Source organism: Odocoileus virginianus, chromosome 23 (genome assembly GCF_023699985.2).
Source record: "Odocoileus virginianus isolate 20LAN1187 ecotype Illinois chromosome 23, Ovbor_1.2, whole genome shotgun sequence".
Lineage (NCBI taxonomy): Eukaryota > Metazoa > Chordata > Mammalia > Artiodactyla > Cervidae > Odocoileus > Odocoileus virginianus.
In genome coordinates, this window is record NC_069696.1 from 36,884,851 (window position 1) to 36,897,369 (window position 12,519).

The 12,519-nt window shown below is 38.3% G+C and overlaps 1 protein-coding gene across 6 annotated transcripts in view; it reads left to right on the forward strand.

Annotated features, from left to right (window-relative positions):
• BICD1 (BICD cargo adaptor 1) overlaps window positions 1–12,519 on the forward strand; it is a 237,801-nt gene that overhangs the window by 95,353 nt on the left and 129,929 nt on the right. For all 6 annotated transcript variants that reach the window (XM_020910747.2, XM_070453904.1, XM_070453905.1 and 3 more), the window contains exon 2: window positions 7,261–7,473. In XM_020910747.2, the coding sequence (XP_020766406.1) occupies window positions 7,261–7,473 (213 nt within the window). The remainder of the gene's footprint in view (window positions 1–7,260; window positions 7,474–12,519) is intronic.

The following is a 12,519-nucleotide window of genomic DNA, read 5'->3' on the forward strand; positions in this document are numbered from 1 at the left end:
AGTGCGTTCTCTTGGCTAACTCTATTAGCCTTTGCCCTGCTTCATTCTGTACTCCAAGGCCAAATTTGCCTGTTACTTCAGGTGTTTCTTCCTGGATTGTGAAGTCAAGTGGGCCTTAGAAAGCATTATCCCACTTCTGGGCATACACACCAAGCAAACCAGATCTAAAAAAGAGACACGTGCACCCCAATGTACATCGCAGCACTGTTTATAATAGCCAGGACATGAAAGCAACCTAGATGCCCATTACCAGATGAATTGATGAGGAAGCTGTGGTACATATACACCATGGAATATTACTCAGCCATTAAAAAGAATTCATTTGAATTAGTTCTAATGAGATGAATGAAACTGGAGCCCATTATACAGAGTGAAGTAAGCCAGAAAGATAAAGACCATTACAGTATACTAACGCATATATATTCAATTTAGAAAGATGGTAACGATAACCCTATATGCAAAACAGAAAAAGAGACACAGATGTACAGAACAGACTTTTGGACTCCATAGGAGAAGGCAAGGGTGGGATGTTTCTAGAGAACAGCATCAAAACATGTATATTATCAAGGGTGAAACAGATCACCAGCCCAGGCTAGATGCATGAGACAAGTGCTCGTGCCTGGTGCACTGGGAAGACCCAGAGGGATCGGGTGGAGAGGGAGGTGGGAGGGAGGGTCAGGATGGGGAATACATGTAAATCCATGGCTGATTCATGTCAATGTATGACAAAAACCACTACAATATTGTGAAGTAATTAGCCTCCAACTAATAAAAATAAATGGGGAAAAAAAAAAAAGAAAGAAAGAAAGCATTACTACAAACAAAGCTAGTGGATGTGATGGAATTCCAGTTGAGCTATTTCAAATCCTGAAAGATGATGCTGTGAAAGTGCTGCACTCAATATGCCAGCAAATTTGGAAAACTCAGCAGTGGCCACAGGACTGGAAAAGGTCCGTTTTCATCCAATCCCTAAGAAAGGCAATCCCAAAGAATGCTCAAACTACTGCACAATTGCACTTATCTCACATGCTAGTAAAGTAATGCTCAAAATTCTCCAAGCCAGGCTTCAGCAACATGTGAACCGTGAACTTCCAGATGTTCAAGCTGGTTTTAGAAAAGGCAGAGGAACCAGAGGTCAAATTGGCAATATCCACTGGATCATCAAAAAAGCAAGAGAGTTCCAGAACATCTATTTCTGCTTTATTGACTACACCAACGCCTTCGACTGTGTGGATCACAATAAACTGTGGAGAATTCTGAAAGAGATGGGAATACCAGACCACCTGACTTGCCTCTTGAGAAACCTGTATGCAGGTCAAGAAGCAACAGTTAGAACTGGACATGAACAACAGACTGGTTCCAAATAGGAAAAGGAGTACATCAAGGCTGTATATTGTCACCCTGCTTATTTAACATATATGCAGAGTACATCATGAGAAGCCCTGGGCTGGATGAAGCACAAGCTGGAATCAAGATTGCCAGGAGAAATATCAATAACCTCAGATATGCAGATGACACCAGCCTTATAGCAGAAAGTGAAGAGGAACTAAAAAACCTCTTGATGAAAGTGAATGAGGAGAGTGAAAAAATTGGCTTAAAGCTTAATATTCAGAAAACTAAGATCATGGCATATGGTCCCATCACCTCATAGGAAATAGATGGGGAGACAGTGGAAACAGTGTCATACTTTATTTTTTGGGACTCCAAAATCACTGCAGATGGTGATTGCAGTCTTGAAATTAAAAGATGCTTACTCCTTGGAAGGAAAGTTATGATTAACCTAGATAGCATATTAAAAAGCAGAGACATTACTTTGCCAACAATGGTCCATCTGGTCAAGGCTATGGTTTTTCCAGTGGCCATGTATGGATGTGAGAGTTGGACTGTGAAGAAATATGAGTGCCGAAAAATTGATGCTTTTGAACTGTGGTGTTGGAGAAGACTCTTGAGAGTCCCTTGGACTGCAAGGAGATCCAACCAGTCTATCCTAAAGGAGATCAGTCCTGGGTATTCATTGGAAGGACTGATGCTGAAGCCGAAACTCCAGTATTTTGACCACCTCATGTGAAGAGTTGACTCATTGGAAGAGACCCTGATGCTAGGAGGGCTTGGGGGCAGGAAGAGAAGGGGACAACAGAAGATGAGATGGCTGGGTGGCATCACCGACTCGATGGGCATGGGTTTGGGTAGACTCCGGGAGTTGGTGATGGACAGGGAGGCCTGGCATGCTGCGATTCATGGGGTCGCAAAGAGTCGGACATGACTGAGAGACTGAACTGAACTGAACTTGGGTTGAGTGAGTGAAGTCACTCAGTTGTGACTGACTTTGTGACCTATCCATGGGATTCTCCAGGTAAGAATACCAGAGTGGGTTGCTGTTTCCTTCTCCAACATGGGTTAGAGTACATAAAATTCAAAACTTATTTCTTCAGTCATATTGCCACATTTCAAGAGCTCTTTTGCCACATGTAGACAGTGGTTACCATATTGGACAACACAGATGTCTATATCATTGATGGAAGTTCTATTTGGCCGTGCTGTTTTATGCTCTTACCCTGGATTTCATTTTCTTTTAAAAATTTTTTAACATTATGCAACACACTTATTGATTTATTTGTGTTCCACTAGAATTCTCCCAGTAGCAGAGATTTTTTTCTAAAATATTGCTGAATCCTCAGCGCCTCAAGCAATGCCTGTGTATAGTTATCTGTAAATGCTTATTTAGTGAACAAACAAATGTATGAATAAATTTTAACATTTCAAGTAAAAATGTTTTGTTTAATGTCCTTGAGTAACCTAGTGTACTGTTTTGTCACAATTTTTAAGATGAAAGAATGAAAATTCTGTAATCAAGGGTCATATTTTAAAGATAATATATTATTACATATACTAGCTGAACTTTTGTCTTTCATATTATGAAGGACAAAAAGTATGAAAATTCTGCTTAATGGTTAACATATTGTCTTGTATATGAAGGTAAAAAATACCAGTTTTCTTTGGATTAAGACGTCATGTGAGTAGAATAAGAAAGCAAGGTATACTTATTATATAGCTAAATGGACTTAAACTGCCCTGCAGTTGAAAGGAACTGATCCACTGTGATGCATTCTATTAAAGGTCATAATTGTGGAATTATAGCTACACATATGATGAGAAATCCTAGTACATTCTAAAATTGTATAGCAATGTCAGTTTATCTCCAATTAATTTCAAATACAGATAGCCCATGAAATGACTGCAGTGCCTAAAAAGAATTTGCTATCTGAACAAAATATAACTAGAAGCATGACTGCCCTAGGTTTGCCTATAAATAGCAAAGCTAGTTTTGTGATTTCTGCCAAGCATGCAGCTTCAATAGCCTTATAAGAGATTGCTTCTCTTCTCTTGGGTCCAACTTTGACAGGAGATACTTGGAATGGTGGTGGAGGAGGGAGGTACCTGGCAGAGCCACACAGGCCTGGTAAATCAGCTTCAACAATTAGCCGTATGATAGTTGTCAGCTGGCTGTCATGGCCAGTTCTGGTTACCAACACTTAGAAACTGGGTAAAATAGGAGTGTTTTCTCCTTCACTCTCCCTTAATGCAGATTTTTCTGAGTCGTGTTAGTTCTCAAAGAATTTGCAAAAGTAGATCATGGAACATCTGTAGCCTGTGCTGGATTGGTGTTATTTTTATATTTCAAGTTAAAAAAAAATTTACACCATAATAAATGTTCTTGGATAACCTTCCGTACTTAGACTGTTTTTAAATCAGGCCTAGTGAAAGAGCACATTCCTCATAACAATAATGACTAACTTTTGGATGGAGAAGGAAATGGCAACCCACTCCTGTACTCTTGCCTGGAAAGTCCCATGGGACAGAGGAGCCTTGTGGGGTATAGTCCATGGGAGTAGCAAAAGAGTTGGGCATGACTTAGTGACTAACTTAAGAAGAAGATATAGTAAAGCTTCCTTTGCCAGGGTGAGGGTCTACTGAAGATGTCACCAGGTCACCATGGAGAGATGTGCTGCCAGACATCTTTCCAAAGGCTTTTTAATGAGCAATGAATTCAGAATTGCTCTCACAGAATCTGATCATTACCAATGTAAAAGCAAGGTCAATGGCACCTCCAAAGGTAGTTTTTCGTCTGTTCATAAGTCTATATGCTTATTATCACATGTAGAATCTTGGCTACTCCAATAAATTATGTCTTTCTGTTCTGAGACTGAAGAAGCCAAACACCAAGAGTACCCTTCTCTGTTAACTCCAGCCTTATTTCTTCATGATCTGTACACAGTCCAGAAGCATCATTTAATAATATTTGAAATTTTAAAATATATGTATGTGTGTGTGTGTGTGTGAGCTGAGTCGCTTCAGTCATGCCTGGCTCTTTGCAACCCCGTGGACTGTAACTCACCAGGCTTCTCTGTCCATGGAATCCTCCAGGCAATAATACTGCAGTGGGTAGCCATTCCCTTCTCTAGGGGATCTTCCCAACCCAGGAACTGAACCTGCAGGCAGATATTTTACCGTGTGAGCTACCCTGACGTAACCAGAGTACAACTATGGAGACCAGAAATTGGCATTGCTACAATATTATTAGCCAATATTAAAAGTGTATTCTGATTTTGCCAAATGTCCTACTAATATCTTTTTTTCAGGTCAGACTCCCATCCAGATTCCTGTACTGCATTTTATTGTTATGTTTCCTTAGTCTCATCTTGTCTGGAGAAGTCTTTCTCTCTTTTCCCTAACCTTAATACTTTTGAAGGGTCCTGGCCAATTATTTTGTAGAGTGTTTCCATTTTGATTTGCTTCAGGCTTTCTTGTGGTAAAAACTGGCTTATGTATTTTTGGCAAGAATATCACAGTAATGACCCTGTGCCTGCCTCATGTATTGATCAGAGGGTATATAATATCAGGATGTCTTGTTGCTGCTGAGCTAAGTTTTAGTCACTTAGTTAAGGTCTACTGAGTTACTCCATTGCAAAGTTACTGTTTTTCCCATTGGAATTAATAAATATCTTGGGAGAAAATGCTTTAAGACTATGCAAATATGCTGTTTCTCATAATATTTTTTGCCTATTATTTTATATTCCATATATTTCATTGATAATCTTTACCTGCAATAATTATTACTTGGTATCTGCCAAGTAATGCTGATGTATTTTATTTCTATTAGAATTAAATTATTAGACTTCTGTAAAGAAAAGCTGTTCCTTCTTCCCTTATTTATTCAGTTATTACGTCAGTGTGGACTCATGAATATTGATTTTGTTCTATGGATTATAATTTACTACTGTAACTATTTTGTTCCCCCCCCAATTATCCCAGATTTGGCCATTTGGGAGCCTCTTTTGGCAGGCTCTTATGTCCTTTGACATATCCACGTCATTTTTTAAAAGCATTTTGTTACTCTTTGGCACCACAGCTTGCAGCAAGTTCATTTTGCTCCAGCCAGGAACTCAGTCATTTCTTCAAAGAGCCCTAGTTCTTTTAATTGGTGATTGATATTTAGAAACAAAATTTGGCTGCAAGGCTTGCTGACAGAGCTAGAAAATCTGTGTACACAACCACACATAAGCACCTTTGTCTCTCCATCTATTGAACTACTTCCCTATTAAAGACTATCCTGATATTTCTAATTACAACCCAATACCACTAATTTCCTTCTCCCTTTGTTTATTTGTAATGCCTTTCTCCAGCAGGGAGAAATTTGGCTTTCATTATCCATAATATGTTTACTTATTTCCTCAAACCTAGTATACATGTAAAGATGTTTTAGAATTGTGCCTCTATAATCCCTATGAGAAACAAATTTACTAACTAGACTGTAGTGTTTGGGTACAATTCGTTTTGTCTTTAGCTTTACAGTGTATAGCAAAAATACCAGTTTCCAAAATTACTCAGGTTAGATCTCTTTTTCTTGACTCCTTTCAATGTAGTCATGTTGTTCATTTGTAGTACAGCTGGGTTCATTTGTTACTATTTGTGTTCCATTGGGTCCCTGGACACATAGAGGCTGATCTTAATTATTATTTATTTGGGAGGTACATAAAACATTATAAAGAATAGAGGCATTACTTTGCTAACAAAGGTCCATATAGTTAAAGCTATCATTTTTCCAGTAGTCATGTATGGATGTGAGAGTTGTACCATAAAGAAGGCTGAGTGCCAAAGAACTGATGCTTTCAAACTGTGGTTTGGAGAAGACTCTTGAGAGTCCCTTGGACTGCAAGGAGATCCAACTAGTCAATCCTAAAGGAAATCAATCCTGAATATTCATTGGAAGGACTGATACTGAAGTGGAAACTCCAATTCTTTGGCCACCTGATGCAAAGAGCTGACTCATGGGAAGAGACCCTGATGCTGGGAAAGAAGGCAGGATGAGAAGGGGATGACAGGACGAGATGGTTGGATGGTATCACCGACTCAGTGGACTTGAGTTTGAGCAAACTCTGGGAGATGGTGAAGGACAGGGAAGCCTGGCATGCTGCAGTCCATGGGGTCACAAAGAGTTGGACACAACTGAGCAACTGAGCAATAAAATGTGAAACATTACTGTAGTTCTAAGAGTCAGAATGATATGATAAGACAATCTCAAAAAGTTTCAGTCCTATGAAATGTGATCTGTTGTATAGCATTTCATCCCCTCATTCTTTCTACCCCATTCCCACTCACCAACTGTAGCTTATCAATTTCATTAATTTTTGTTTGTTTTTTTTCTTTGCACACAGATATGTTTTCTTATATATTGATCACATTTTAATGTCTTTTTGTGGTACCAGAAGTTTGAATGCTGTTTGGTAGTTTTCTCTCTTAAAGGTATTATTTATAATTGATATATTCTTACCACTAATGTGTTAGAAAGCTAATGAAACTATCATTTTCTTTCTCAAAAATTATTTTGGGGATTTTTTTTCTAGGCTGAAAATTAGAATATGAAGTTTTATGGTCTCATTAGCACTTAGCTGTCTATTCCTTGATAGGATTTGTCTAAAAAATGGTAACATAAAACAAATAGTAATGTTTTTCCAGTTTTAACATGCTATATTTTAGCAAAATATTTAAAATTTTTCTTTCTCCTTATTAAATTGAATTATTTCAAGTGTCAGTGAGAGCTGCTAGCCTGTTACATGAACTGTGTAGTTTTTGCTTCTGAAAGTCTTGCTGAATAGCTTTTCTCGTACACAAAGCAAAATGAATCATGTTCCCAATTCTGTTGAGTAGTGCAGCGGTGCGTTTCATTTTGTGCTCTTTCTCTTTTCAAATCTTCTGCAGGCGTTTGGGCAGTCCTTCTCCATCCACCGTAAGGTTGCTGAGGATGGAGAGACTCGGGAGGAAACGCTTCTGCAGGAGTCAGCATCGAAGGAAGCTTACTATCTGGGGAAGATCTTGGATATGCAGAACGAACTGAAACAGAGCCGGGCTGTGGTCACTAATGTCCAGGCAGAAAATGAGAGGCTCACAGCCGTCGTGCAGGATCTGAAGGAGGTAAACAAATAGCAAACATTTTCCCTGTGAGAGAGCTGTGGGAGAGAGAAGATAAAATTCTTGCTAGGAAAGAGGAGTAAAACTTTTTCACTAATCAGAGGAGCTTTATTAAACAAGAAGCACATAATGTCAATGCCAGCAGTTTTTTCTGCTTTTTTAGTGAAATGAAAGCTTGTTCTGAGGTGAGCTTTTCTCTCTCTTATCATTCGTTGAGAATTAAAGCCTTTATTTATTGAGTACTTGGGACCTGGTCTTGCTATTTCTGCAGAGGTGTTTAAAAAATATAGTGACCTTAACATTTCCTTCCCTTTACCTGTTTCAGTACAATGTGGAGAGGAATGGTTGCCTCTATGCTCAGTGTCAGCACTAATTCAAAATGACGGTGGTGTTAGCACAGGACTCTCCTCACTGAGGGAGAGAGACTGGCGGAGGAGTGTTTTGAGGGAGTCTGAGAGTCTGGCATTAGAGAACCATAAACTGTTTTGCTGGTTTTAGACAAGCAGCAAATTATAGCCGGTATGAATCAGATTAGGAGCCTTCTTCATTCCCAGGTCCTCCCCTGAACTCACTCTTTCCCTTCAGATTTGTACTTAGCAGCATCACATGCCAGATGGTTTCAGAGTGGCAGAGTCATTCTGCCCTGCGGGGAGGAGGTGATCCTGGGGACAGAAATAGCCAGAAGCAGCTTCATCCACTACCCTTTTAGGAGTAGCTTTAAAAACTTCATATTAAATTGTTCACTCCATTTTTTTATTAAGAAAGCTGTAGAAGATGTGCAAGTATTCTCTAATTCCTACACCAGTGCAGTGGAGGTTAATGAACAAATTCCAGGTACACTACCAAGTAGGCTCATTAACTGAACATAATAATAGAAAGATATTGGATGAAAAATTGTTTGATATTGTGAAATGCAACCAAAGCAACCCATTGATACTCTTCTCTTGAAATTAGTGGCGTATTACAAGTAAAGTTTCATTATTATGAGAGATAAGTTGTCCAAAATTTACTTAAATTTAATCAATAATTTACATTAGCCTGTGACCATATTACAATGAAGTCAGTGAATATTGACAGTAAAGTATCTGCTTTACCTAGTTTGTTGCCTTTGGGCATGCCCCGAATATAGCAGTATGACTCTGGAGACAAAGAAAGGAGCCAACCAAGGGGAATTTAGTGTTGGGTACCGAGAAGAACATGAGAGTTTTCAGGACACTCTGCCTCATTTTCCTAAATGATTGTTAAAAAAACAAAGCGCATCTCCAGTTCTTCATTTGTCACATCTGTATGTGCTGGGTTTTCATCATCACTTGCTTGTCCTTTGGAGTACCAGACCTCCGCCTCCAAGTGGACTCAAGGTGCCATAGGCTACTTTCCTGGATGAAGCAAGGCCCAAAACATCCACAGGGACCCTCACCACCATGAACAGAAGGCTCACGTAGCAGGCTGGCAGAGGGGCTGTGACATGGGCAACCTGTGCCTTGGGTACCCATGTGCAGGTGGTTTGTATAGAAGGACTGAAACCAGTGAGTTGGGCAGTTTTGGTTGCCAATTGGAGGGATCTTCTGAAAGCTGCACACCCTATCTTGTGCATGGCAGTTGCAGCTGAGGGAAGAATAGCAAAGGTTGAGGAAAGGGTGTCCATAGATGTTTTTCTGTTAATGTAAGACAATGGGGATTGACAGAGCATCCTCACTTACACTGTGCTTAATTGCAGTTTCCAAGGAGTAGGCTTATGATAAGCAACAGAAGTTGGTTATGAATGAGCATGCAAGATAGAAATGAACTGAGGCCATAAAGGAAACAAAATGTTGAGAACCCCTTCATTCAGATCATTTCTCAAATTTTAGTGAGCACCAGAATAACCTAGACAATTCATCAAAACCTAGTCTTGTGCTCCACCCCCTAAAATTCTGATTCTAGGTGGAATTCAAGAATTTGCATTTCTAACAAATTCACAGCACATAGAGACCACACTTTAAGAAACATTAATTTAGAATTTTTTTGGGCTGGGTATTGGAGTATCATAAGGCTCACAATTTGGGGAATTGCTGAATGATTTCTTGGTTATAATTCTTTGATTTCTATACGTTTTCAATAGTTGATTTGCAGTAAGAGAATAACTTGTTACATCCAAATTTATATATTTTTTCAATCTAAAACAGCTCAAGGCACTATAACCATTTGGGTTTGTCGATAACTAAAAGAAAAAACAGGTGGTCAGTTTCCTAGTTTTCTAAGTGTGCCAACAGCATATCTATTAATATTCTTTCTGATGGGCTGAAAGCTAGTGAGTGGTATTACTACACCCTGGAGCCCTGCTGTTTTTCATGTAGACCTTAGGTTTTAATGTCACTAATAAAATTATTATTAGCATGCAGGGTTGAGTACATTTGGAAAAGGAGAAAAGGAATAAATTTGGTTTCTTGGTATGTTGATGTAGACTTTTGATGACTGGTGTTAAACTGAAATTCCAGATTTGTTTTTATTGTAGTCTCAGTTTTATTTGTCTTTTTGTATTCTTGGTATGGAGGGTGCATAGTGACTGAAAGAGAGATGTGATAGGACCATGAGAAGTAGACAAAGATAACCAGTGCAAAAGCATAGTAAATCATCAGCTTGACAGGTGCTGTGTGAATTTGATAAGTTCATTAATGGAATTATTTTTATTTACTAAAAGGACTAATCTCTAATTTCAGTAGAATCATCAATACTGGTAAAGGTAGCTGTGTTTATATGTGTGCTGTGTGCGTTAAGGACATTTTACACTCACATGTGCATGCGTGTGTGTATCTGTAGTTCCACGGTCAAATTCTTTTCTATATATGGTATGTATAGGGTAGTATAGTGAAAAAAATGGAAGCATTTCTGAATTAGGTGTTAGAAAATCAATATTCTAGTCTCAGCTAGAATTTGTTAAAGATTATTTTATTATATAGTGAATATGTAATAAACATAAACTCTTATCATTAATAACTTTCTGAATCCTCCATAAAAATATTATTGAAGATATAATTTATTATGTAGGTCCATATTCTTAGGTTAAAGAAACATTAGGTAAATACCTCTCTGAATTTATTGCCTTGAAAATTCTTTCTGTTGAGGTATGAATCAGATGGTAGGAATTACAATATGTTTTTACTATTGCTTTAGTTATTGAAAAGCTCCAGCACTATATGTGACTGTAAAATCTAACAGATTTTTCATATAATTCTCATTTTTAGACATTTTAAACAGCATTATTGTATGTGTTTTTAAAGAGTAAACTGCTTTAAATAAGATTTTTAAGGACAGAGAGTATAAAGGAAAAATGTCACCCAATCAAAGGACCAAATGGGAGTCAATCAAATTAAGTGTTAATCCTTCAGGTCCAGTAACAAAATGTTACCTATTGGTAACATTAGGATATGGTCATTTTATATTTTAAAAGTTGCTTAATTCATATGATTTTCATCACATCTGAAGCTCCATTTTCCCCTCAGTGGAATATACAACCAGATTTTATAATATACCAGCTCAATTTTCAGAAATCTATTATAGCCATACCTATGAATTTGGACATGTAGGCATCTTAAGTGATTATTTGATAAAGACTACTCCCAGATCAATAATTCTTTCTCCAATAACCTGGAATGGTCATGTAGTCTTTATTCAGACACTTGTAGCACCGTGGAGACGGTAAACTCTGAATCTTTCCAAGGAAGGGACTGTCTTTTGTCTGTCATTTATCTTGGTGTTTCCCAGGACTCAGTATAGTTCCTGGTCAAAAGCAGACATTTGAAAAAGAATGTTTGTTGAATTGAACTGAACAAAAATAACTTATGTTAGGAGTTAACTACTTCTGGTTTGAATTCCAGATGTGCCACTTAGCAACTGTGTGATATTGGACAAGTCACTTTTGTTCTGTAAGCATCACTTTCCTCACTTCTGACCTAGAGATGGTAATATTAATATAAGGTCCTATACATTATACAGGTCCTATGTCCAATGCCATACACACAGGAGATGTTAAATTACTGTTCATTCCTATCTTCCAGCTACCTCCCAAGGCTGCCCATCCTGCTGCTTGACAGCTCCAATTGTTAAACTGCCCTTTTTTTGTTCAGTGAAAAATTGCTTCTCTGTAATTTTCACTAACTGGTCATATTCCTAGCCAGTGGATCTACAGAGAGTACTTTTTTTTTTTAAGTTTTCTATTCCACTTGACAATTTTAGCCCATGCCCAACAACTTAAAATATTTGGAAAGAGCAGTCTTATTTTCTTTTTCAAACTAAACATATCTAGATCCAGTAGCACTTCCTCATGTGACATGGTTTCAGGATGCCTTAGCATCCTGGTTATTACCTTCTTAGACTGACCTCCAGTGTCTCTTAAAAATGTGTGTCTGCTCTTTAACCACATACTATTGACTATCTTTACCCGATTGGAAATTTTTGAAAATGTGAACTGCTGGATGTAGGGTTTGAGTTCCATATCTTAGGGTTTTCATCTTTTTAGATTTTCTATTTTGAAATCATACATGAATTTATTCAACAGAGATCTCTTCAGTGCTTGCTATGAGTCAGATGCTTGGGTACCTGAAAGCATCAGTGAACAAAAATTCAACAATGAGTGGTTGTTTTCAATGCTAAGGCAACTCAGTGTGTTCAGAAACTCTTTCTTTCTATACCTTAGTACCTCCGGAGATAGTGAGCTGTGTTTTAGACAACAGGTAGTATAGATGGAATGTTTGTGTCCCCCCCAGCATCAATATGTTGAAACCTAATCCCCGATGTGATGGTGCTTGGAGGTAGGGCCTTTGGCGATGATTAGGTCATGAGAGTGGAGCCCTCATGAATGAGGCTGTATGAACACTGCAGAGAAGCTCCCTGACCCCTTCTACTATGTGAAGACACAGCAAGAAGATGGCTGTCTCTGAACCAGGAAGTGGGCCTTCACTTGACATTGAATCTGCTGGTGCCTCAATTTTAGAGTCCTAGTCTCCAGGGCTGAGAAATAAATGTCTGTTTAAGCCACCTAGCCTATTGTGTTATTGTTAGAGCAGCTCA